The sequence below is a fragment of the Prionailurus viverrinus genome, chromosome E2, assembly GCF_022837055.1.
Source record: "Prionailurus viverrinus isolate Anna chromosome E2, UM_Priviv_1.0, whole genome shotgun sequence".
Classification (NCBI taxonomy): Eukaryota; Metazoa; Chordata; class Mammalia; order Carnivora; family Felidae; genus Prionailurus; species Prionailurus viverrinus.
In genome coordinates this window covers 55,573,608-55,600,238 of record NC_062575.1, presented here as the reverse complement: position 1 = coordinate 55,600,238, position 26,631 = coordinate 55,573,608, and the positions used below count along the sequence as shown (strand labels likewise).

At 46.9% G+C, this 26,631-nt stretch overlaps 1 protein-coding gene and 1 pseudogene across 6 annotated transcripts; both read right to left on the bottom strand.

The window, feature by feature from the left end:
- Positions 1–3,912: 3,912 nt before the first annotated feature.
- On the bottom strand, positions 3,913–12,826 carry LOC125152945 (myeloid cell surface antigen CD33-like). Of its 6 annotated transcripts, none has more exons than XM_047835623.1 (7): positions 12,671–12,826; positions 12,233–12,610; positions 11,816–12,094; positions 11,539–11,586; positions 10,207–10,303; positions 9,837–9,918; positions 3,913–4,676 (listed from the first exon to the last, which is right to left on the bottom strand). In XM_047835623.1, exons 1-7 carry the CDS (start codon positions 12,708–12,710, stop codon positions 4,512–4,514), a joined length of 1,089 nt encoding a protein of 362 aa, XP_047691579.1. In that variant the 5' UTR covers positions 12,711–12,826; the 3' UTR covers positions 3,913–4,511. The 6 variants fall into 6 exon arrangements, 3 of the variants coding, with proteins under 3 accessions (XP_047691579.1, XP_047691577.1, XP_047691578.1); XR_007147365.1 differs by adding an exon at positions 9,500–9,638 and having other exon boundaries at positions 4,534–4,676; positions 12,233–12,725; XR_007147367.1 differs by adding an exon at positions 7,031–7,141 and having other exon boundaries at positions 4,661–4,676; positions 12,233–12,725.
- A 7,371-nt stretch (positions 12,827–20,197) lies between these two features.
- LOC125152592 (myeloid cell surface antigen CD33-like) lies at positions 20,198–25,233 on the bottom strand (annotated as a pseudogene).
- Between the last annotated feature and the right edge of the window lie 1,398 nt (positions 25,234–26,631).

Below are 26,631 nucleotides of genomic sequence, written 5' to 3'. Positions count from 1 at the left end.
TGGCTTCTCTGTGGAGAACAGATTGGAGGTGGGCAGAAAGCAGGTGAGAAGATGAATTTCCTTGACTGTGTATTTCTGTTCCCAAGATAGAAAGTGAGTCCTTGGGAGCAAGAATGTGCATTTCTCACAAGCAATTGTAGACTTGGTTTGCACCCAGTAATGACAAATTCTATAGGAGGTGATAAATATGTGTCAAGTGGCAATATTTATATAAAGGTAAACACACAAGTAGTAGAATCTTGCATAAAGTATAGCTTCAATTTTGGTGAAGAAGATGACATATAAAATGACTTTCCCCTCCTTGAATCTACTCACTCACAACCATAGGGAATAGTTTGGGAGACCAGAAGTGACAGGTGAACAAAAGTTTATTCATTTGTGTGTGTTCAGGGGCAGAGAGAAATCAGCAAAGTGCCTCCTTATTGTGCAGAGGTGGGTGAGGGGTGGAGAGAAAGGTTTGGGAGACAATGATTACAGTGCCCCCATGTCTGGCCCCTCCTTTGGACTCCCATGTCCAGGACTTTACCTTATCCTAAGAGGCAAATAATCTCCAGTTCTTCTCATCTTTTCTTTTCTAGAAGTTTCCAACTCTGCCTGTGAAAACCTGAGTGTCCTGTAGAATGCTGGCTGTGTGGGTGAATAGTGGTGAACCCTGCTCTGGTGTTTGGGGGACTCAGATAAGGGGTTGCCTGGGTAGGAGCCTGATTGCCTGGTGTAGTAGACCCTGGGGGGCCACAGGGGAGGAAGCCAGCTCCCATGTGGGCACTCCTGAGCAGGGTGAGGACCAGAAAGAGGAACATATGAGGGGATTTGGGCAGGCATGAAGTTCCTGTTTCCAACCCTATCAACAGGACCCAGGCTTCCTGCCACTTCCCAGCTCTGGGGCTCAAGACATCCTGGGCTAGTAACTGTAAGAGTTGCCGGGGCAGTAGTTGAGGTGCGAGCCTTGGAGTGGTTGAGACCACGTAAGAGGGACAAGGAGGCTCCCAGACAGAAATGTGAGGAAACATGGAAAAAGGAAAAACCCACCCCAGACTGAAAGAGTGAAAACAATTTAAATGGAGAAAGAAAAAAAAAAAAGCATCTCTGAAGTTATTCAGGCTTGGTAGGAAGACAGCTACAAAATTAAACAGAAACCTTATTTCTCCCAAGGTCTTACAACAGGTCTAAATACCATAAGGACCTCCTCTTTGAGTGATTAATACGTTCTTGCCAGAAATTCCCAAGACTGGCTTTATTATTCCATCTAATTACTGGAGACACCCATGCCTAAACCTCACCTCAGGACAGCACCTAATCCCCGGTTGACAACTTTTTGGGACAAAGCGCCCGAGTCTGACGAGGGAAGCACACACTACGGGGTCCCAGACATACCTGACCAACATCATTGACCTAGGATGCCACCAGACCCTTCCCTGGGCTCCTCCCACTCTGCACTGGGGGCTGATAAATGGCTCTCCGGGAGGGCGCTCTCCGTCCACCAGGAGACGCTGACGCCTGGAAAGCCCTAGACAGGGGAGCTGGTGCTGTCCGTGGTGCTGAAACAGGGTCGCATTTTGAGCTCCCGTACCTCCCAGCTCAGCAGAAGGGCTTGACCCAGATGCTTATGTTCCACTTTAAGGCCAGGAGGTCAAGTGGGTGGAGTTGGATGGAGCCAGAGGAGCAAGAGTGAGTGAGTGCTGGCCTCTCTCTCCTTCATCTGCGACCCCTCCTGTTCACTCTCAGGCATTGTTGCTCCTGTGGATGACGTCTGTCTGCCCCATTTGGTTGAGCCTTCTTGCTAAGGCCCTCTGCTTACTGGCCTCTGTATGCTCCTTTAATATAGCTTACTTCATCACACACACACACACACACACACACACACACACACACCTTCTGAAAGTGAGGGGGCTAGTCTTCACATTTGACAAAGGAGAACTTAGCGTCAGAGTCAGAAGTATTAGACAGCATGCTTGGATCTCTTTGTCCCTTTCTGTCCATCTGCCTCAGTGTTTCTAAGCAGGAGATATCTCAAGTCTGATGAGGAAGGTAAGCATTTTCTGGACACTTGTTTCCAGCTCTAACTGATTCCCCTTGTGGTGGTGGTCCTGCCTGATTGTCAGAAGAGCTCCCCTTCCATCCAGGAGAGAAATGAGCCTACCTGGTTGCCTCCTGTTTTTCAGTCAGCACTTGGGAAACAATGGGTCTGAGTGTCTTTCCTCTGATAGGTGGGGGTGGGTGGGTGGGGACTGAGATGTTCTGCCTCTGTGTTGTTCCCCTAGTCCTGGGGTCCCAAGCCAATTCACCTTGTACTCACAATGTTTCAGAATCCTCTTTTGGTTCTTGCACAACTTACAGGATTTTTAGTTGTGAGTGGAGGGAGGAATGATGGGTTGATGATAACTTGTCTGGGTTGGAAATCTAACCATTAACTTTTAATGTTTTCAACAGATGGTTGGCTCATGTCACCCAGCTTGACATTAACATAAACAGAAGTCTGACTCAGCTGTCCCTCTTGGATGTAAGGCAGAGAGAGTTAGGCCACAGACATTTTTTTCACGCCACACCAAAATCCTCCATTTGTTTTTAGGTGTTACTTTATGATTTTATGGCATTATGCTTTATCCTTGACATGGTTTCGGTGCTACTGGGGGGTTTGGGACTGTTTTATTCAAGATGATTTTTATTTTAAGTAAAATATTCATTTTTTTAGGAGGAAGATTAAAAATTCCTGCTTGCCTTCACCATCTCAACCCTGACATCTATTTTTTTTAAGTTTATTTTGAGGATAAGAAGGTGCCAAATAGATGATGACATAGTGATGGGTCTTCCTGGAGGAGAAATGTGGATGCAAGAAGATGGTGAGGAATGCGCAAGCATGGGAACACTTAGAGAATGATATGAAGGATCGCTGAGCTAGGATATGGAGATACACAAATAGACTGGGAAAGATTAAAAACAACCTGGAATTGGGGCGCCTGGGTGGCTCAGTCGGTTAAGCGTCCGACTTCGGCTCAGGTCATGATCTCATGGTTTGTGAGTTCAAGCCCCGCATTGGGCTCTCTGCTGACAGCTCAGAGCCTGGAGCCTGCTTCGGATTCTGTGTCTCCTTCTCTCTCTGCCTCTCCCCTGCTCAAGCTCTGTCTCTGTATAGGACTCTGTCAAAAATAAATAAAAGTTAAAAAAAAACAACCTGTAATAGAGGTCAAAAAACTATAGCTAGTGGGCTGCCTACTTTTGTAAATAAAATTTTGTTGGAACACATCCACTTTAATTCATTTCTAGCATGTCTATGGCTGCATTTGCACTATAAACACAGGGTTGGATAGTTGCTACAGAGACCATACAGCTTGCAAAGCCTAAAATATATGCTCTCTGCCCCTCTGAAAAAAAAATTCCTGCCCCCTGATCTGGAAAGTCAAATTAGAAGCTTATAAATTAGTCTTTGGGGCTGAGGAGATGGAGAGGTATTTTGACTGTGGTCAGCCCTGATTTTTAGGAGGTTGTGTAAATGTTAATATGTGATTCTGCCTCTAACAGGACTAGTAGGAAGCAGGCAGGAGGGAAAGGGAGGACTCAGAAGGGGAGAGGGATGATGCTGGAGGCCAAGTCAGGGAAGAGATCCATGGGGAAGGTTTTCTTCGTCTGATAAATATTCAGTAATATTTACCATTAAGTACTATGTATGCATATAGAGTTTATTTTTTCCAGCTTTATTAAGATATAATTGACACATAACATTGTGTAATTTTATTTATTTATTTTTTAATGTTTACTTATTTTTGAGAGAGACAGTGCAAGCCATGGAGGGGCAGACACACACACACACACACACACACACACACACAATCCGAAACAGTCCCAATCTGAAAAAGGCTCCAGGCTCTGAGCTGTCAGCACAGAGTCCGAAGTGGGGCTCAAACTCATGATCTGTGAGATCATGACCTGAGCCGAAGTCAGACGCTTAACCGACTGAGCCATCCAGGTGCCCCTACATTGTGTAAATTTAAAGTGTACGATGTAATGATTTGATATATGTGTACATTGCAAAATGATTGCCACATGGGAGGATTTCAAGTACAGAGTGAGGCTGACTCATTGCTGATGTGGTGTCCGGGACAGAACATATCCAGCCTCTAAGTGAAATGTCACTGACACCTTTCTGTCCAAGGGGGAAAGAACCAATGTGCACCAAAGTCTCACAACGCAGCAGGATTTGTGCTGTGTGTTTTCCATATGCACTTTAATCCTCCTGGAAGCCCTTACATCCATTTTGTAAAGCAGAAAACCGAGACATGGAGGAGTAAGGTGGCTTGCCTGACATCATAGTGCTAATAAATGAAAGAGCCTTGAATCCATGCCAGGCCTCTCTGATTGCAAAGCCTTAGTTCCAATACAGCAAGAAACTCACATATAGTAGTTTATAAGTCCATTGCCTATGGGGATGTTAAGTCTCCAAGAACCAGCCTTTGGGTCCCCCTTCCTAGAGGATATGGACGCTCCCTCTGAGGCTGTTTGATCCAGGTGGTTCGTCACTTTGTATTGACCTCTGAATATTCTGTGCAGGTGTTCTCCTTCATCTTGTGAAAGCTGATGGAGGCATAATGCAGCTCCTCCTCCATTTCCAAGGTGGGGGGCACCCCTGCAGAGCTTGTGGGCTCAGCAGGGAGTTCTGGCTCAGACTCCTGCTGGTAACCCTGTGTGGAGAGCAAAGAAGGGCTCAGAGCAGGGCTCTTGGGGTGGGGGTGGGGGTAAGGTGAGAAGGCAGAGAGGGTCCATGAAGTGAATTTGATTCGATAGAACATTGCTTTCTTCCACTCTTTTATCAAACATTTCTTATTTAGCAAATATAACACTATTGATTGCTTTCAAATTTTACTGAGCACTCACTCAGACCTATGCAGAAAATAGTTTACATAGAGAGAAACTAATTGTCAGAGAGGTTAGGTGCTACCCAAGGCCACACATCTGTTGATCATGAACTCAATCCTGGTCATTCTGGCACGGGACACACAGGAGAGTGTTTATGAAAAGTTGACTTTTCTTCTGGGTATGTCTCCTTTGTTCTCACACTGTTACCTACATCCACAACACTTCTGACACCAGATTTGTGGGGTTTTCCCCACAGCAAGCAATTCTCCAACACCAGCCAAGTGGCCTGCAGTTCACTTCAATTCTGACACTCCCTACCCAGAGATAATGCCGGATCCCACACATTAAGGGCTCAGTCTTACAAGGCTAACCTCACCCCCAATTCACCTGCCAATAGGAAGTCGAGGTTGTAACCCGTGCTTCTGACCAACTGGCTATAAATTCGTGGTTGCCATAACACCTATTTCAGATTTCATTAATTTGCTAGAGTGGCTCATAGAACTCAGGAAAGCAGTTTGTTGTTTACCAGCTTATTATAAAAGGATGTGATAAAAGACACAGATGAACATCCAAATGGAAGAGGTTCCTAGGGTGAGGTGGGGGTGGGGGTGGGGAGTGGCAGGAGCTTCCACACCCTCTCCAGGTGTACTCCTAGCATCTCCGTGTTGGAAGATTCCAACTTGGAAGTTCCTTGAACTCCATACTTTTGGGATGTTAATGGAGACTTCATCATATAGACATGATGGATCACTAATTTCATTTCTAACATCTCTCCCCTCTCTGGATAATGGGGAGTGGGGATGAAAATACTGAGCTTCTAATCATGGCTTGATCTTTCTTCTGATCTGCTCATCCAGAAGCCCACCCAGAGTCACTTTGTTAGAACAAAAGATGCTCCTATCACCCAGAAGGTTCCAAGGGATGTAGAAGTATGACCATACTTCTACAATGCAGATTAATTTCTCAAGATTTATGGCAACATTTCTCAAGAGCATTTGCACTTCCTCTCCTCCCATTTTCTCTTGAACTCATTCCAATCAAGAAAACTTCCTCCACTGGGCAACCAGATATGCTTTTCTCAAGATTAACTGTGATACCATGTGCTAAATTTAAATGGTCATTTCTCAGAACTGATCTTACTGGGATTACTACCATTTGAAACAAATAAGCGTTCTCTTCTCCTTGAAACTTCATCTCCCTTTGGCTACCAGGACCCAAATCTACACTCTTTTTGTCATTTCTTTTTTTTTCTCAGTGGTCTTCTTCTTGTTTTCACCTTGTAGCCCTGTCTCTCCCGGGGCTCTGTCTGTGGACCTCTTCTCTTCCTTGTGGCTTCATCCCCTATCAGACCTTGATGTGTATGCTCCCCAGATCTCTGTGCCTCCTACCTGGACCCCTCTCCTGAGCTCCAGACCCTTGACATCTAACTTGTCTTCTTCATTTGGACATCTCAGAGGCACCTGAAGCTTATAGTAACCAAAATAAAGTTTGAACCCCCCTGAGAAATATACTCCCGCAGAGATGGCAATTTCAGGAATTGGTGGTTCAATTATTTATGTTGCTCAAGGCAACCACATCGGAGTCATCTTTGGTATCTATGGACATGTATGGGCATCTATGGGTATTTATGACATCTATTAACATGTCTGGACATGCATGGACACCTGTGGATATTTATGTCATCTGTGGAGTCATTTTTGGCATTTATCACATCCATGTGGTGGAGGCAGTGAACTATCTCTGCTCACATCACACACATACTCTACCATTCCATTAGCAAATCCTGATTCATCATTGTTACCCATTGGACTATGTCTTATGGACTGAATTGTGTCTCCTTGGATTTATATGTTGAAACTCTAACACCCAGTGCGCTGTATTTGGGGATGGGGCTTTTAAAAAAGTAATTAGGTTTAAGTGAGGTCATTAAGATAGGGCCCAAAATGACTTACGCCCTCATAAGAAGAAGAGACCCTGGAGATGTGTGTGCATAGAGAAAAGGCCACGTGAGGACATAGAGAGAAGGTAGTAATCTGCAAGCCAAGGGGAGAGTTTTCAGGAGAAACTAACCCTGCCATCACCTTGATCTTGGACTTCCAGCATAACAAAATATATGTTTCTGTAGTTTAAGACACTCAGTCTACAGTATCTTGTTATGGGAGCCTACATTATCTCTTGCCTGGATTACTTGAGTTTCTTCCTTATTTGGTGTCCTCTTTTCCTAGCCTGATATAGGTATTCTCAGCACAGCAGACAGAGCGATCCCATTAAAATGAGCATCAGTTCATGTCTGTGAAATAATAAAAGATAAATGTGTATCAGAAGACAGACAGAGAGAGAGAGGGAGAGAGAGAGAGAGAGAGATCTGCCCTTGGTTCCTGCACAGATTTCCTAAGACCCTTTTAAATTTCCTAAGGGATAAGAGTGCTAGGAGCATCTTCTGGTCTAATGTTTGGTCTTTGACCCTGGTTCTTGACACAGAGTTCCTAACTCCCTTGGGATTTCCTGGACAACAGCAGTGTCTTTTGTTCTAATGATGCAAATCTTGGTTGGCTCCTGGATGGAGGCTGGTCACAGAAATACAAAGCTGCGGTTAGAAGCTTGGAACTTCCAGCCCCATGTCCTCATCCCCCAGGAAGGGGAGAGGGGTGGGAAATAGAGGTAATGATCAATCATGTCTATGTCCATAAAAATCCTAATAGTATGGGGGTGGTGGTTAGGGAGCTTCTGGGTTGGTGAATACGTGGAGGGTGGCATACCTGGAAATAACTTGGGAGCTCCACACATCTCTTCTATCTGGATGTTCATCTGTATCCTTCATCATATACTTTTATAATAAACTGGTACACAGTAAATAAAATGCTTTCCTGAGTTCTGTGGGCCTCTCTGACAAAGTAATTGAAACCGAGGAAGGGGGTCGTGGGAACACCTGATTTATAGCCAGTTGGTTAGAAGCACAAGTGACAACTTGAGCTTGCGGTTGGTGTCTTAAGGGCGGTGGGGCTGTCTTATGGGCTGAGCCCTTATCTGTGGGATGTGATGCTAGCTCCAGATAGATAGTGTCAGAATTGAGTTGAGTTGTACAGTAGGACCTCCAGATGGTGTCAGAGAGAATTATTTGGTGTGGTGAAAACCACACACACATTTAGAGACCAAAAGAGTTAGAAGTTAGGTATTTTGGATGAGTAGTAGTTCTGTGTGGTTTTCCGTTACGTTATCACCCTTCTCAAAATACAAAGGTAATTATGGTGAACTGCAGGGCCTTGTAATGTCTGCAGCCCCCATGCCTCTCTCCATCTTCATTTCCTACCCATTGTTACCCACTGCCCCCCTCCCACACAGCTCGTTCAAACACACTGTCCAACTTGCTGTTTTCCCCACACACCAGGCATGCCCCAACCTCAGGACCCCCAAACCTTGTTTAGAGCCATAGTGATTCTCTCAGGGTTCACGCTGTGCTCCCTCACTTCCTGTGGGTGTCTTCTCAAAGACTCCAGTGCCAGGACTGACACCTCTCATTCTTCCATCTAATGCCCCTCCATAGCACTATTTCCTGACAATTTCTTGCATATTTTCACTACCTATATGTTCACTGTTTTCTCCACACACACACCCCTCAGCAAATGTAAGTCCTTGACAGCAGGGACATTTTATATTTGTAACATACATATTTGTAAAAACAGAGATATTTCCCAAGTATGCAGAACAATCGACAAGTGGAAGATATTTGCAAAAGGAATGAATGAAGGCAAGGTGATTGCAGATCATGTACTCAGAAACCTCAGTGGTGTCCACCTTAGAGTTTTAAATGAATAAATGAAAATTAGAGCTTGGAGATGAGCAGGACTAGGGCAGATTGACATAGACACATGAGAGGGTGAGCACAGCGGAGCAATGATTCTGAGATGCAAAACGCTCGCTATGCTTGAGGCGAGTGAGCAGACTGGTGTCGGAGAGACAGAAGCATTGAAGGGGACCTTGGGTTTCCTGCCCCAAATCTCATACCAAGTTGTATGGGCAGCCGACTTGCAGCAGTGTGGAGACGCAGTGCTTTTCAAACTTGGTCATGTGGGACAAGGGTTCTGCCTGGAGGTGATGCTAACATGCCAGGGAGGAGAAGCGGGGAGGGCTGCAGCAGGGTGAGGACTAAGAGGGGAGCTCAGCTCAAAGGGAATGGATGCATTATGCTGTACTGAGGAGAAGCACAGGCCTGCACACCCTGCAGCACATTGGTGTGAGAAGTGCAGGGTTGGGGCGGGACAGGGTTGGGTCGCTGGCAGGGTATTAGGGACACAGGTGCCATCAGGGAGGTGAGTGATCAGCAGGAAGAGTATGTTTAGGAGCGTATTAACCATATGTTTGTGATGCTTTGGCATCTGGGGCCTTGCTAATCCTAGAGGAACTGCCCCTGCCAGGACTAGCCAATCTCTAGAGATGTTAAAGGACTTGCCTTGCAAGCATCTCTTTCATATGCAAACCAATCCATCCAAATCTCACACCCAAACCCTCCTTTATCCAGCTCTTACATTCTGGGTCACTATTCTTCTGCCTAATCACCCCAGGGCCAAGTACCAAGCAACTAGGGATGGCCCCAACACCCCAGAGCTTGCTGAAATGATTCAAACTAGCCAATCTTAAACTTACTTACCCCTTCTCAGCATGCCTTTCCAGTGGAAACTCCAATAAAGGCTCCCATCTGTGTCTCTCTATGCCCCCTCTGCCTCTTGGCTGACCTCAACCCTGTCCATGTGGTCTTGTATGTGATCATGTGTCCTTCTTCCTGGGAACTTGAGTAACAGAGTGCCTTTTCAGTGGCAATCACCCCTTGATCTGTTGGCCTCAGACACTGAATAATAAAACCTACATTTTCAACTAAGCAGGAAGGTGATGACTTCATTTCTGGATGTGCTGAATGGAGCATGGCTGTGCGCCACCCCAGGAGATGTAGAGGAGAATCTGCACACCAGGATGCCCACATCACTCACCAGGGGAGCTGGCCCTACAACTGAGTGGATGCCATCCACGCCCGCTGCTCTCCGGGATGCTGTCTTCCTACAGGTCTTCACTCTGATGAGAGAACCAGGGTCTCTGACATAGGGTCACTCTCTTGAGGCTGGAGTGAGCTACTATGGCAGGTCAACAGTGGAGTGAGCCCAGAAGCCTTCATATCAAGACTTTGTAACAAGGTGCCCCGGCTCCTGGACTTCTGGGACCAAGGCTGGGAACAAACTCATGCTTGGCCCAATGGTATCAGCTGGATTCTTACCATGACTGCACCTTTCGCCCTTGCTGTAGGGCCTCACAACCCCTGCAGGTCCCGCTTCTTCCCCTCTCACCCACATCAACACAGCTCACCCAAAGAAGATGAGGCAGAGGCAGAGAGCAAGCAACGTGGTGACACCAGCTCCCCAAATGGCACCTTTAACCACTCCTGCCCTGGTCTCCAGGTTCCCTGTAGACAGAGGCACTTGGGGTCAACTCCAATCTTGACAAGCAAGACACTTGGGGTCAACTCCAATCTTGACAACTCCAGCATACTGAGAGGGGTACTCGTCCCCTCCCATCCAGGGTTCAGCCCTGAGGGTCTCCCACCCACTGTAGGACCTCAGCCTCCACCAGAAGGACATGGTCTGTGTGATACCATGTAGCCCTCACACTCCTGTTCAGCTACTACTATTTTTTCTAGGACCCAGGTTCTTCTCTGCAACAGATCCCAGATCTGTCTGCAGCAGGATCGTGGGGCTCTGGGCCCCGTGGGCATGCCAGAGAGAGAGACGTATGCACACAGCATATGTCTCTGTGGGATGTGGAAAGATCTTGTCCTTCCTTCTCTCCAGGGAAGCTGTTTGAATCTCCTCTCCTGGCCTCCACTGACCCTGTCTCAGGGCCAAAGGTGGTCTCTTATGCTTCCAGAAGTGGGTGGAAGCAGCCAAGTATATATACTGTGAGCCCAACACACTCAGGGTGAGGGATGTGTCTCTGGGCACCACCTGTCAACCATTTGGTGGGCACTGAAAGAGTCCAAAAGGAGCTCACTGTCCAGGTGGGAACCAGATGTCACTGCCAATGGGAATAGAACAGTGAGGGAAAGACTGGGCTCAGAGAGAGGTCAAGGTGAGAGCTGAGGATTCACAGTCAAAAAATGTCCCGGAGACATCTGGGGACAGTGAAACTACTCTGCACGATACCACTAGATGGATACATGTCATTATAAATTGTCCAACTCATAGAATGCACAACACCAAGAATGAACCCTAATGTCAACTATGGACTTTCGGTGATAAAGGCAATTACATGTAGGTTTGATTGTGACAAAGGTATTCTCTGGTGGGGGACACAGATAGTGGAGAGGCTATGCATACAAAAGCAGGGGCTTGGGGGAAATCTCTCTACCTTCAGCTCAATTTTGTTATGAACCTAAAACTCCCCCCCTCTAAAAATAAAGTCTCCTAAAAATGCCCCAAGGCCTTCAATGACTGGAGGAAGATAAAGAGTATACTCAAGATGGTGGGGAGAAAATAGCAGGTCACCCTGGCAAGACCAGAGTGGGAGGGGATGAGAGAGGAGGGCTGAGGGGGTTTCTCATGTCTAACTACAGCCCACCACACATCTACCCACTGACTCTGAAAGTCCCGCTCTGAAAGAAACTGCTAGTCAGTGCTCCATGGACAGGAGGCTTCTTCCCACCTTTGTCATCCACTAGGCAGACATCAGCTGTCGAGTTCTGTGTGGCACCTAGGATGGGAGGACAGGATTTCCCTCTTTAGCGAGGAAGGGTGATGTGAGATGCATGTGGACATCCTCCCACCCCCAGAAGCCACAGAAACACAGGAGGGACAGGACTTGAGTCATTCGAGGTCCCCTCCTCAGCCAGGCCTCCAGGACTAAAGCACCAGCATCCAGAACCTGGATTTCATGCCCCTCACCCCCTCAGGCACCCAGGTCATCCTGGTCCTACACTCACAGGTGACATTGAGCTGGACGGTCCTTTCCACCATCACACCAGCTGCAGGGAACTTCACCTGACAGGTGAGGTTGGTACCATGGTCCTGGGGCCGTGGGGTGAGGGTGAGCACTGAGGAGAGGTGGGTCCTGGGGCCCAGGGAGGTGAGGGCCGCTGATATCCAGTAGAAGATGGGGGGCGTGCCCCGCTCACAGGCCCAGGGCACAGAGCAGGTCAGGTTCCTGGGGTGTCCACACTCCAAGGTCTCAGGGATGAGGATGTCAGGTGTGTGGGTGAGGGCTGATGAGGACAGGGGGAGACACAGGGATCAGAAACAGGGTCTGAGGTGCTGCCCTGAAAGAAGCCTCAGGCTTCGGTCAAGGTTGTCCTGGGACCCCTATCCTTCCCCTGTGGCCTCCCCTGCAGTGTGCTCCTTACCTGCCACACGCACAGAGAGCTGATTCTGTCTGTAACTATACCTTATATTAATCCCTGTCTCCACCCTAAAGACGTACGTCCCGGAGTCCCTTCTCTGTGCATCTCTGATGTCCAGGGAGCAGTCGTGGTCCCGAGGGTCTCCAAGGAGGCGGAATCGGTCCTGGGTCTCCTTCTGTACTTTTCGATCTGGGTTGTTTGTGGCCACTGGAGCATCCAAATATATGTGGGCCCTTCCCCGGAACCAGTAGCCATGAACAGGGTTAGTCAAGTAGCTCGTGGGCTTGGAGAATTTGCAGGGCACGTATACACACAGGCCCTCCTGCACTGTCAGCGACTCCTGCACTTGCAGCCAGTATCTCTCATCCTGAGCCTGGGACCCTGTGGAGAAGGCAGGGTCAGCGGCAGTCCCCAGCTTCCCTCTCCCCTCCGCCCACTCACCTGCCCATAGCAGGAGCAGCAGCAGCGGTGGCAGCAGCATCTAGAGACAGAGGGTGTCTGGGCTTTCTGTGGGTGAAGGAGAAGGGAAGGCAGAGGGAGGGAAGCTGAGGAGGACCCAGGGGAAGCTGGGGAGGAGCATGAGGTCTCACGATTTCACAAAAGGGGAACTGCCACTGCGGAGCTCACCCCCTCTCTGCACAGAGCCTGTGACCCCCGCACTCCCAGTCCAAGACCCGGGAGACCCAACCAGGGAGGAGAGACCAAGAACAGAACCCTGTATCCTGCCCCCCATCTCCACTCTTCCCTCCACCACTGGAGCCTGGACCAGGACCTCTGAGAGCATATGAGGCATGGGACACAGTGAGTCTCCTAAGATCCTCCCATCTGAGGTGATTGTCTGAGCAGCATGGTCTACACCAAGGAGCTAATCAACTCTTTTTTTTTTTAATTTTTTTTCAACGTTTATTTATTTTTGGGACAGAGAGAGACAGAGCATGAACGGGGGAGGGGCAGAGAGAGAGGGAGACACAGAATCGGAAACAGGCTCCAGGCTCTGAGCCATCAGCCCAGAGCCCGACGTGGGGCTCGAACTCACGGGCCGCGAGATCGTGACCTGGCTGAAGTCGGACGCTCAACCGACTGCGCCACCCAGGCGCCCCTAATCAACTCTTGTCTACAGCTGGAGGGTCAGAGCCTCGTCTGGACCGAGTGGTCATTCCTGCAAGGTGGAGGATTCTTTAGGTGTGTGAGCATCTGGGGCATAAGAAAAGAAGGGGGCCACGGTGAGGTGAAGGCAGGATTCCTTCATTGATTCACTGATTGATTCTCCAAATACTTGGTGAACATCTGTGTTGGGGGACCTGAAGACAAGACACATGGGGCTGACCTGGTCCATCCTGCAACAGGGACCCCACCCAAGGCGCCACTTCCTCTGCAGATACGCTGTGCTTTCACTTTGTCCCTGTTAGGTTCACAGCTGCAGGCATGTGTGACTTTGCAATGTCTCTGCTGGCCTACTGCCGGTTATTTTCTAAATATTCAAGGATGAGTCCATTTTTTTTTTTTTTGCTTCTATTATGCTGATTCATGAAGTTTCAGTGGTATCTCCAAACGGAAAACCATGTAGCGTCTTCACGTCAAACAAAAGGGAGAACACAAGTTCATGAGCCAGTGGACATTCTTTTCCATGAATGCTGTCTATACAGTCATTTGTGGACTGAAGAAATATGTTTGTTCATCATACAGATTAGCATTTCCCGTCATGTAAAAAATCTGATTCTCAAGGTGAAATTGGCTCAAAACACATAATATTCCAGAAAACATGAGTGGCATGAATATACGGCTGCAATTAAAATTTTAGGTTCTGTTCATGTATTTTTCCATCTCACTCTGTGGAGTATACATCTGGCAAATCCTTGATGTCTCTATTTACAATATGCGTATATAATAGCATTTGCCGTCAACCATTTGTAAAATCTTCAAAACACAATAGTATCTAAATATATGTTCCATAAACATTACTACCATAGAGACACTTTTGCACCTTATCTGATAAGTGAGGAATTGAGTCTCCAATAAGTGAAATCATACCTTATTCTGGATTATTAAAAATGTACGATTGTGGCACATAATGGAGAAGCCAATGCAGTTGGTTTTACAGTAAAGAAAGTTATACCATTTTCATGGATTGGGAAGATCTGCGAGTTCTCATTATGTTTCTTTAATGAACTTTGTGCTTTTTATAAGACAGAATGTAACTACTTGAAGTGTGCCTTTCTATGAATCCTGACAAACGTATACCTCCACAATCAGGACGTGAACGTAACCACCATCTCAACTGGGTTTCTGGCACCTCTGTGCAGCTCATCAAGCCATCTCCAGCCCCAGGTAACCATTGATCTGTTCCCCTCATGGTGAATTAATTTTGCTAATTTGAGAATTTCCTAGAAATGTACACTTTGTGTCTTCTGTATTCTCTCACTCAGCACAATAATTTTGAAATTGATCCAAGTCGTATTTATAGTTCATAATGCATTTATTACTATGTATTATGCCATTCATGGGTATACTGTAATCTTTTATTTATTCACCTATTGATAGACATTTCAGATTTTCAAGTTTGGGCTATGAATAGGAAGGTAAAACCTTTTTATGGACGTGTTTATATACTATATAAACTATATATATATGTATATACACACATATATGTGTATATACATATATATGTGTATATATGTATATATATAAAACACCCCCTTGAGTATATAAAAGAAGGATATTTGTGAGACTGACATTAACAATGTGTGTCAACTATACTTCAATAACAAAATAGACATGAAAACTGCTAAAAGAGAAAAAAAGAGTCCCTCCCCAAAATGTCATGATTAGGTCAAAGAGTAACTGCGTGTCTCACACTAGCAGGAATTGCTACACTACTCTCCATAATGGTTTTAACCTTTACTACTTCTATCCACAATATTTCAGAATTCTGGTACTTCCGCATTCTTGTTAATATTTGGTATTGTCAGCCTTTTAAAAATTTTAGCAATTTTGCAGAAGTTTAGTGTATCTTGTGTTTTTTAATTCTTTTTTGTTTATTTATTTTTAAGAGAGAGAGTGTGTGTGCAGGGAAAGGGCAGAGAGAAAAAGAGAGAGAGAGAGAATCTCAAGCAGGCTCTACCAGGTCAGCGAAGAGCCTGATGTGGGCCTCGAGCTCAGTAACTGTGAGATCATGACCTGAGTCGAAATCGAGAGTTGAACACTTAACCGACTGGCTACCCAGGGGCCTCTTTAATTCTCAATGCATTTTAATTTTAGACATAGTGAAATTCACCTGTTAACATGTACAATTCTGTGAAATTTGACTGATATATAGAATTATGTAACCATAACCACAGTCAAGGTACTGAAGAGTGCCATTCCCCAAGATCTTCTTTCCTCCTGTCGCTTGGTGGCCAAGTCCTCCCTCCTCCCACAACCTCTGCAAAAATGCTGGTCTGTTCTCCATCCCTCTTATTTTGCTGTTTACAGAATGTCATAGAAACAGAATCATGCAAGAGTCTGGCTTCATTCATTTGGCCTAATGCATTAGAAGGTCCTCCATATTGTTGAGTATGCATGCTAATAATTTGTACAATCTTGCATACACTAACCCCTGGGAGACCATTGGGGTTGTTTCCTGTTTTGGGGTGACTATGAATAAAATAACTGTCAACATTCACATGCAGGTTTTGTGGGAACGTGTTTTTGTTTCTCCTGGGTAAATATCTAGGCATTAGGTCCTCAGTCCCACATTTGGTGTAGGTTTGACTGAGACACGATTGCCAAACTGTTCTCCACAGTGGCTGTACCATTTGGTGTTTCCACCAGCAATGTGTGTGGTAGGTCCTGGTTGCTCCACACTCTCTTTTGTATTGGATAGTACCAGGATTTTTCTCTTATTTTCATTTGGATTCTTTAGCCTTTGTAAGAGGGGTGCAATGGTATCTCATCCTGGTTCTAATCTGTGATTTCCTAAGGACAGGTGATGCTGGGCATGTTTTCATGTGCTCATTCTCCATCCATTTTCCTTCTTTGGTGAAGTGGTTGATCGAATCTTTGGCTGCTTTGTTTTTACTGAAGCAAAATATGCATAACAGAACCTCTACCCTTTTGACCATTTTAATTGTTTAGGTCAGGGGCATTGTAGGGCGACCACCACCACCACCATCCACCTCTACAACCTTTTTCATCATCCCAATGTGACATTTTGTGCCTGTTAAATTAATAAGCCTCCATTCCCCCACCCATCTCCTGACCTTCACAGCCATCGTTGTATTTTCTGTCTGTAAACTTGAGCTCTCTAGATACTTGGGGTAATGGAATCATACAGTATTTGTCCTTTTGTGACTGGCTTATTTCACTCACAGTAATGTCCTCAATCCACATTGTAGAATGTGTCAAACGTTCATTCTTTTTAAGACTGTGTAATATTCCTCCTTTTGTTTTTGTGTTTATCTGTTGTTAGCCCCTTGGGTTGTTTCCGCCGTTTTCACTGTCATGAATCATGCTGCTATGAACATGGATGTAGAAATATCTACTCAAGTACCTGATTTTGAGCTTTTGTGCATATACTCAGACATGAGGTTCCTATCTCCTATGGTAATTCAATTTTTAATTTAAAAAAAAATTTTTTTTAACGTTTATTTATTTTTGAGACAGAGAGAGACAGAGCATGAATGGGGGAGGGGCAGAGAGAGAGGGAGACACAGAATCGGAAGCAGGCTCCAGGCTCTGAACCATCAGCCCAGAGCCCGACGCGGGGCTCGAACTCATGGACCGCGAGATTGTGACCTGAGCTGAAGTCTGACGCTTAACCGACTGAGCCACCCAGGCGCCCCTCAATTTTTTTTTTTTTATTTAAAAAAAATTTTTTTTTTCAACGTTTATTTATTTTTGGGACAGAGAGAGACAGAGCATGAACGGGGGAGGGGCAGAGAGAGAGGGAGACACAGAATTGGAAACAGGCTCCAGGCTCTGAGCCATCAGCCCAGAGCCCGATGCGGGGCTCGAACTCACGGACTGCGAGATCGTGACCTTCAATTTTTAATTTTTTGAGGAACTGCCATACTGAATTCCACAGCCAATGCACCCTTTATAATCTCAAGAGCAAAACACAGGACTTCCACATTCTCTGCATCCTTGCCAACACTTGTGATTTCCTGGGTTTTGTTTTGCGTTGTTTTTTATGATACCATCACTGTGTGGTTGTAATCTGCATTTGGCTGATATTAGATTTTGACCATCTTTTCATGCACTTAGTGGTCATTTGTACACTTTGTGAAAAAAACTATTCAAATCCTTTGTCAATTTGTAAACAGGGTTGTTTCGTTTCTCTCTATTTTTTTACACAGTTAGGTTTTGTTTGTTTACTCATTGTTTGGTTTTGAGAGTCCTTGGTATATACTGGATACAACTCATTCATCAGATATATGTTTGTAGGTATTTTCTCTCTGTCTGTCACTTCTCTTTTAGCTCTGTTAAGAGTGGCTTTTACAGAACAGCAGGTTCCTGGTCCCCAAGATGTGTGCCATGCCTGTGGTGACCCACTAGTGTATCAGGTCATGGAGGAACAAAGTAAAGGAAGTCTGGGGACCAATGGAGGCATTTAGGGGTGCAAAAATCACTTGATCAGTGCTGTGGACTGAACAATGTCCCCAAAGTAACCTCTGTCTTAATCCCTGAAACCTGTAGATGTTACCTTACAAGGAAACAGGGTCTTTGCAGATGTGATGAAGTTAGAGATATGGACTTGGAGATCGTCCTAGATTATCTGGGTTGGGCCCTAAACCTATCACAGTGTCCTTCTAAATGGGAAGCAGAGGATGACCTGCTACACACAGAGAAGCATGAGGCAACATGACCAGAGAAACCCTGAGTGGAACAGTGACACCACAGATTAAGGAAGCCAGCAGCCACCATCACCCAGAAGAAGCAGGAGGAGTCTCACCTTGAGCCTCAGGAGGGTGTGGAGCCCAACCAGTCCTGATTTCTGTTCAGCAAAACTGAATTGGGATTCTGGGGTTCAGAATACAGTACCCCAAGTTGTGTCCCTTGGGCATAATGACCCTTTCAGACTGAAAGAATTTTAAAAATGGCAGTTGAGTATGGAAACCAATTTGACAATAAACTTCATATATTGAAAAATAAATAAAATAAATAAAATAAAATGACCCCAAAAAGCTAAAAAAAAAAAATGGCAGTTGAGGAAGGACTTTGTGACCTTCCCCTGCAGTGGGTCTCACTGAGAGGTGCCCTCCCTCTACCCGGAGGAAAGGAGCATCGCATCTCTGAAGACAGATGGACAAAAGACAGATGAAAAGATGGCCTTGCCAAGCCCTCTGTTACTACCCACAGCTCAAACTCTGTTCTTCTGGGTGTGGCCCTGAGTTTCCACTCTTCATCAGATCTATCTTTAAAAAACCACTGAGATTTAACCATTTATTTGGGTCTTCATTTCCTTATGAGGGCTCCTGTGCCACATAAATCTCATATTAAATACACTTTCATGCTTTCCTGTCCTTCACCTGTCCTGTGTTACAGGTCCCAGGGGAGAACTTAGCAGGGCAGAGGGAAGAAATGTGCTTCATTCCTTACACAGCTTTCTGGCCTCCTTTGAGGGATTGATTACATTTCCTTTGTTTTAAGACACTGAGAGTGTGTCCTTTGTGACAACGCCCCTCAGAGGCTGATACAGGAGGGAAGTCGGAGACGCCCTCTCCAGGAGCAATGCAGAGAAACACAGAGAACAACCCTCCCTCTCCAGACCCTTCTTGGCTCTCTCTTTTTCCCCCACACACCACACCCATTATCTCAGAAACAAAATCCTGTTTGTTTCATCCTCATAATGTGTCCAAAATAAATGCCCACTCTCTTTGGTTCGAGCCAACATCACTTCCTGTCTGCAGTAGGCATCATTTCCCTTCCCCATCTCTGTTGTGCTGTCATGGGCCCATTCAGGCCAGTCCCGAGCAGAGCAACCACAGGGATCCTATTAAAAGGAAAGTTCTATCATATCTCTGCTCTCCTCAAAGGCTTCAGATTGTTGCATTTTCAGCAAGGCTCACATGGTCTGCACCCCCACTGGGTGTCCACCCCCTCTGGGTCTCTTCCCCTATGAGGTCTGCACACCCACGGGGTCTGCACCATCCTCCCAGCATCCCCACCTGACGCTCCTGTGCTCTCAATCTTGGCCACTTGTTTCCAGTGAAACACCAAGCCAGCTCCCACGTCAGAGCTCTTACACTCACTGTGCCTTCTTTTCCATTTTCTTGGAGTAATTTTCTCTTAAGCAAACACAGAACCTGCCTTGTCACTGCCTCAAGTCTTTGCTCAAATGTCACCTCCTCCTACTCTTGGTTGTAGATCATGCTCCCCAATATGTCACGTGCCGCTCAGTCTACATGGTTTCTCTCCAAAAACATTTTCTACCCAGTGTGCTCTGTATTATTTCCTCTTTGTTTCTTTTGATTTCTATCCTTCTTGTCTACAGAATGACATCTTCTTGATTATAATGATTTTTTTTTTGCTATGTTCACGGATGCACCCTGACACCTACAAGGTGGTATGTCAATAGTACTTGTTGAAGGAGTCTGTAAATAGCTGAATATTACTTCACTCAAAACCATATGAGACTCTCACTCTCACACACACACTTGTGCATACACACAGCTGGGTGTCATCTACTACTGAGCCTGAAGGTGACCAGGACTTGGAGATGCAGGAATGGGGAAAGTCTCATGCAAAGTCTTATAGTCAAAAGATCTCTAACGTGGCTGGGTGTGGAGAAGTTGCAAGATGCAGGGAGAGGTAGGGATCTGGGTGGGGAGCCCAGAAGGGAACAGACCATGCCAGGTCTTCGAATGTAGCCTGTTTGCACCTCGGTCTTGGCCATGGAGAGGAATTGTAGCTCTTCATACTGTGGAGGAAGTGGACAATAATGGTGTCCTGAGACTCCATCTGGAGGCCTGTGTTGAGGAAGCAGATGGGTTAGAGGCCTAGAGAAGAGACAACAGGAACAAGCAGGGTCAGGATGGGGAGGAGACGAGCATGAGGATGAGCAGGAGGAAGGATGGACAAGACTGAGTGATGTGTTGGATCAGGCAGAAGAGAGGGAGGTCACGGTGGAGAACCACACCCCAGTTCTGGCCTTAAAGATGAGGCCATGCCAGCCATGTGAGGGAATTCCAGTGGAAATGAAGGTTCAAGAGGAATGTGGCAGCTCAGCCTCGGCCATGCTAAGTGAAGCAATCCTGGGGCCATCCTGGAGGAGGTGATGGTGGGATGTTGGGTGGTGGGCTGCCCACATCACTTACCTGAGGGATTAACTGGGGGTGGTATTGGCCTCCTCCACACCCCCTGCAGGCCTGGCTGTCTCCTTCCTGAGGAATCTCAGTCTGAGAGAAGACACCGGGACCTTTCGGTCTGGTCCTGGGAATGCAGGGCCAACTGATTCACTCCGGTTCCCAGTTAAGGGGCTGGAGGGCAGACGAGGTGGGAGAGTGCAGGTCTGGCCCCATAGACGGCCGTGAGCACAGCAGGTACAGCCCGTCCTGTCCTGGACACTGTGGAATCCTCACAACTGGTTGCCCTCCCCCCTGCCCTGCCCTCTGACCTGTTCAGTCCCTCCTGCACTGGGTCTGAGACTCAGCCACATGTCCCCACCCTCCCCATGCTTCCCCTCCCCCTAGGCAGTGCTTACATGAGGATGATGAATCAGGGGAGGAAGAGCAGGGTCTTGACAGTCATTTCCCCAGTGGCTACTAGAGCCACCGTGTCAGGGACCCTGACTGTCCTGTAGGAACATGGGATGAGGACAAATTCATGTGCTTGATTGCAACCCTGAGTCCTCTGCTCCTTGCAGTATTCTTGACATTGGTTCTCAAGTCCTTCTTGCACCATTGGATGGGGGACCACCTGTGCCTGGGCCTCACCCCACCCTGTGCCCTGGCTTTCCAGCAGTAGGATGGGAAAATATGCATAAGTGGGACTTCATCGAAATGAATCCTTTTATTCATCTATTAGCCCTATTGAGAAAGTAAAAAGCCAACTTATTGAGTGGGAGAAAAAAATTACCAATGATAGATCTGATAAGGGAGTAGTATCCAGCACATAAAAAGAACACTTACAACTCAACAACAAAAAGACAAACAACCGAATTTAAAACCGACGTTTGCAACAACGTGGGTGGAACTAGAGTGTATTATGCCAAGCAAAATAATCAGAGAAAGATATTGTATTTTTCACTCATATGTGGAATTTAAGAAACACAACAGATGAACATAGGGGAAGGAAAGGAAAAAGAAAACAAAAACAGAGAGGGAGGAAAACCATAAGACACTCTTAAAAACAGAGAATATACTGAGGGTGCTGGAGGGGAGGTGGTTGGGGGATGGACTAGATGGGTGATGGGCATTAAGAAGGGCACTTGTTAGGATGAGCACTGGGTGTTATATGCAAGTGATGAACCCCAAAATATACTCCTGACACCATTATTACACCATATGTTAACTAACTTGGATTTAAATTTAAATAATAAATAAATAATAAATAAATAAATAAATAAATAAATAAATAAATGTCTGGAATGGGGTCCAGCAACCTACATTTTACAGATTTGCCAGGAGATTTTCCTCCACAACAGCGTTGGATAATCACTCTCTTAAATAACATGTAACATTTTACAGTAGCAAATTCAAAAATACACTGAAAAATAATAACATAAAATAAAAATAGGAACAGGACTTAAATAAGTTCTGCACAGAAGATATACATATGACAAATATGACAAATATGTACAAAAACAAAACAAAACAAAAGAACATCATTAGTCATTACGTAAATGCAAATCAGACTGCACTGACGTACTCCTTCACATCCACTGGTAGGCTATCATTATTTTTTAAAGGAAAATAACAATACTGGTGAAAATATTTAGAAACTGGAAGCCTCACACACTGCTGGTGGGAATGTCAAATGGTGTTGTCACTGTGGCAAACAGTCTGGTATTATCCTCAGAAAGTTAAGACATAGAAACCACCTTTTGACCTAGCATTTACACTCCTGAACATATGCATTTGACCTAGTATTTACACTCCTGAAATGGAAAACAGTGTTCAACAACATGTCCTCTGACGTTCATAGTAGCATTCTAATAGCCCCAAGAAGAAGCCACCCAAATGTCCATCAGCTCATAAATGGAAGAACAGAATGTAGTACATCCATACAATAGAACGACAAAAGAGAATTAGTACTCATACATGTTCTATGTGTGATCCTTGGAAAGGTTTTGTAAAATGAAAGAAACCAGACACCGAAGGCCACGCTTTGGGGGATTTCATTTAGTTGACATATTCCACAGTAGGCAAATCACCAGAGACAGAAGTCAGATTAGTGATTTCCCGGGGTCAGGAGGAGGGGGAATGCGAGGGTCATTGCCTAACAGGTATGGGTGTCCCTTTGGGGTGATGACAATGCAGGGTGGATGGAATCAGGCAGTGGTGATAGTCGCACAACATTGGGACATCCTAAAAGCCATCTATTGTGCACTTAAAAATGGCTGCAATGGAGAGTTACCTTTTAGGTGAATTTTTCCTCAAAAAAATAATAATGCATATCCATAAAATGCATATCCATAAAAATACCATATGGAGAGATTGGTTCCCACCTGGTTCTGGCAAATATCAAAAAGTTTCACCCCATTCAGAGTTGGTGGAAACACATACTTTTCACCCCGGCTGTTGGGAATATAACCTTGTCCACCCTCTGTGGAGAAAACTTGGCCACGTCTCTCAAAAGTAGAAAGAACGTAAGGGGCACCTGGGTGGCTCGGTCAATTGGGCATCCGACTTCGGCTCAGGTCATGATCTTGCGGTCCATGAGCTCAAGCCCCACATTGGGCTCTGTGCTGACAGCTCAGAGCCTGGAGCCTGCTTCGGATTCTGCGTGTCTTTCTATCTCTCTCTGCCCCTCCCCTGCTCGCACTTTGTCTCTCTCTCTCTCTCTCTCAAAAAAAAAAAAAAAAAAAGAACGTAAGATCCTGCTCTTCTGGTTCTAGGAATTTATCCCATAGACCTAGGCACACATACATGGAATGAGATACAAGATGATCAACTGCAGTTTTTCTGTTGGTGGAATAAAATGGACACTGCATTTTTCCATTAGTAGAAGATGCATGCAGCAGAACCCATCCATGTGAAGGAATACTGCACAGTTACGGATAAGAAGGAGGACAGCCTGTACCACTGACAGCAAAGGGCCCCTATATCCTTAGTGCAAACACAGCAATGCTCAGAGCAGCCCACGGACCCTGGTCATTTGCCAGGAGGGGACTGGGTATCTGAGGACAGATTCTGCTGTGCATTCTGAATACTTGTCCATGTGAACATATTACCTGTACAGAAGTATTAAATAAGTACTTGTTAGGGAAAATAAAAGACAGAGCAGGAAGAGTCATCAGGAGATGCATGATAAGGTGCCTGGAGAGGCAGATGGCCAGGTGGCCCTGTTCTACTGGTTCTCCTGGTAACAGGGGGGAGAGCAGAAATGGGGGAGAGAGGGGCCATTGGGGACAGCTGCTCACAGGGCATGGGAGCTGGAGAGGAGGAGGGACCACTGGGTTCACCCACAGGGGTGCCTGGTCCCCAGAGTCAGTCAAAATGAGGCAGGGACCCAGCTCTTTCCTGAGCTTGGAAGAGGCCCAAGTCCCTACAGCCTGGGAGAAGGCTGCTTCCTACCTGTGCTGTGTCCCAGGCAGACCCTGAATGATGGGTTCTGTGTGGCACCTAGGATGGAAGGACGGGATTTCCCTCTTCAATGGGGTGGGGTGATGTGAGATACATGTAGACATCCCCCCACCGCCAGAAGCCACAGAAACACGGGAGAGACAGGGCTTGAATCCTCCTAGGTCCCCTACTCAGCCAGGGCTCCAGGACTAAAGCATCAACATCAGCACCCAGACCTGGACCTCCTGCCCCCCATCCCCTCAGGCACCCAGGTGGTCCTGGCCCCACACTCACAGGTGACATTGAGCTGGACGGTCCTTTCCACCATCACACCAATTGTAGGGAACTTCACCTGACAGGTGACGTTGGTGCCATGGTCCTGGAGCCGTGGGGTGAGAGTGAGCACTGAGGAGAGGTGAGTCCTGGGGTCCAGGCAGGTGAGGGAGGCTGACGTCCAAGAGAAGATGGGGGGTGTGCCCCGCTCACAGGCTCAGGACACAGAGCGGGTCAGGTTACTGAGGTGTGTCCAGACTCCAGGGTCTTAGGGATGAGGATGTCAGGTGTGTGGGTCAGGGCTGGGGGGAAATGGGGAGACACGGGGATCAGAAGGTGGGTCCACAGTGTGGCCCTGAGAGAAGCCTCAGGATTTGGTCCAGCTTCTGACTCTGAGGCCTGACATATGTTACCCCCAACCCGTCCCAGGTTGTCCTGGGACCTTACCCATCACTTGAAACAGAGCGCTGGGTCTGTGTGTAACTATATCTCAAATAAGGCCCTCTCTCCACCCTAAAGACATATGTCCCCAAGTCACTTCTCCGTGCATCTCTGATGTCCAGGAAGCAATTGTAGTCCCGGGGGTTTCCAAGGAGGTGGAATCGGCCCTGGGTCTCCCGCTGCAATTGTTGACGGGGGTTGTTTGTGGCCACTGGAGCATCCCGGTGTATACTGACCCCTTCCCGAAACCAGTATCCGTGAGCTGGGGCACTGTCACTGTATTGGACCAGGGGGTAAGAGAAACTGGAATGCACAAAACACACACAGGCCCTTCTGCACCGTCACGGACTCTCGCACTCGCAGCTGGAAGCTGGGATCCTGAGCCTGGGACCCTGCAGGGAATCGAGGGTCAGTAGCGGCCCCCGCCCGCCTGGCCCTCTCCCCTCCGCCCACTCACCTGCCCACAACAGGGGCAGCAGCAGAGGCAACAACATCTTAGAGACAGATGTCTGGGCTTCCTGTGGGTGAAGAAGGGAAGGCAGAGGGAGGCTGAGGGGGGCCCACGGGAAGCTGGGGAGGAGCACGAGGCCTCACGATTTCGCAAAAGGGGAACTGCCGCTGCGGAGCTCACCCCCTCTCTGCACAGAGCCTGTGACACCCTGAAAGAGCAGACCCAGGCCGGCCGACTAGTGACTATGTCCCCGACATGGCCGCAGAAAGAAGTTCCCGCTCTAACCTCAGACCACGCATCCTCCCCTTGAGTAAATTATGTTTTCTAAGATGAAACATAGGGGTTTCATCAGGCTACTGATTGATGCATTCTTCCGAAGTCTGAGGTGGGAGGAAGGGGAGTGTGAGAGGCGTGGAAAGTGTGAGTTGAAGAGGGAGGGCCTCTCTCAGGGGCCAGAGGCAGGAGCCCTCAACCCTGTCCAGGCTTAGAATGACCTGGGAGCATTTTAATAACTGACCCCTCCCCAAACCAGTTAAATCAGAGTCTCTGGGGATGGTATTTGGTGCTAGGTATTTATATAGCACAGCAAGGCTGACAGCCAATGGTTAATAGGTGACCAGTGAGAAACGTTCTGTATACACTGAGGCCAAACATGTTAAACAACCTCAGACACAGTGGTTCTTAAACTTCAGGTGCGTCAGAATCTCCTGGAAGACTTGTTCAAACACAGATTGCTGAGCCCCACCCCCAGAGTTTCTGATTCAGTAGGTCTGTGACCACCAGGCCCAACATTTGCATTTTTAACAAGTTCCAGGTGACTCTGATAATTGCTGATCTGGGACCACACTTTGGCAGCCAATCGGCTGAGGCCACGACCCTTCCCCAGCCAATCCGCTAAGACCATGATCCCTATAAAACCTTTGTGCTTTTGAAACACCCTCTCTCTCTCCGGGATTTCACCACTGCCTCGGGTGCAGGTAGGGGATTGAGCTCGAGCTCGAATGAAGGCTCTTTGTTTTTGCATCAGACTTGGCTCCCTGGTGGTCTTTGGGGATCACAAATTCTGGGCATGACAACCCCTCGGACTGAGACCCGGGAGACCCACCCAGGGAGGAGAGACCAGGAGCAGACCTCCGGGCACTTCCCTCTGTCACCGGAGCCTGGTTCACAGGGATGTGGGTCCTGCCTGTGGGGGCGGCCTCGACTTTGCTGGAGGTCTATCCTGATGGGGAAAAGTGCAGCAGTGATGTCTGAGATCTCCTCAGCACGGGTGCTGGAGAGTGGGTGTCCTAAGTCCTGCTGCTCAGGCTGTGGGCCCATTTGCTCTGGGGAAGCAGTCACTTCTTGGCCTGGCTCGATTTATAGCCTCTGTGTGTCTACCCCTGTTATTCTTTTTTTGTTTTCTTTCCAAAATAGGAAAGGCTTTTTTCTTTTCTTTTCTTTCTTTTCTTTCTTTTCTTTCTTTTCTTTCTTTTCTTTTCTTTCTTTCTTTCTTTCTTTCTTTCTTTCTTTCTAATTTAATTTACATCCAAGTT

Coding starts and splice junctions, on each gene's coding strand:
- LOC125152945 (XM_047835621.1), bottom strand. CDS start 12,710: ATGCTGCTGCCACCGCTGCTGCTGCTCCTGCTATGGGCAGGTGAGTGG. Junction 12,095..12,232: donor GCTCTCTGTGCGTGTGGCAG/GTAAGGAGCACA, acceptor TGTCCTCATCAG/CCCTCACCCACACACCTGAC. Junction 9,919..10,206: donor CTCTGCCTCATCTTCTTTGG/GTGAGCTGTGTT, acceptor TTCTCTCATCAG/AGTGAAGACCTGTAGGAAGA.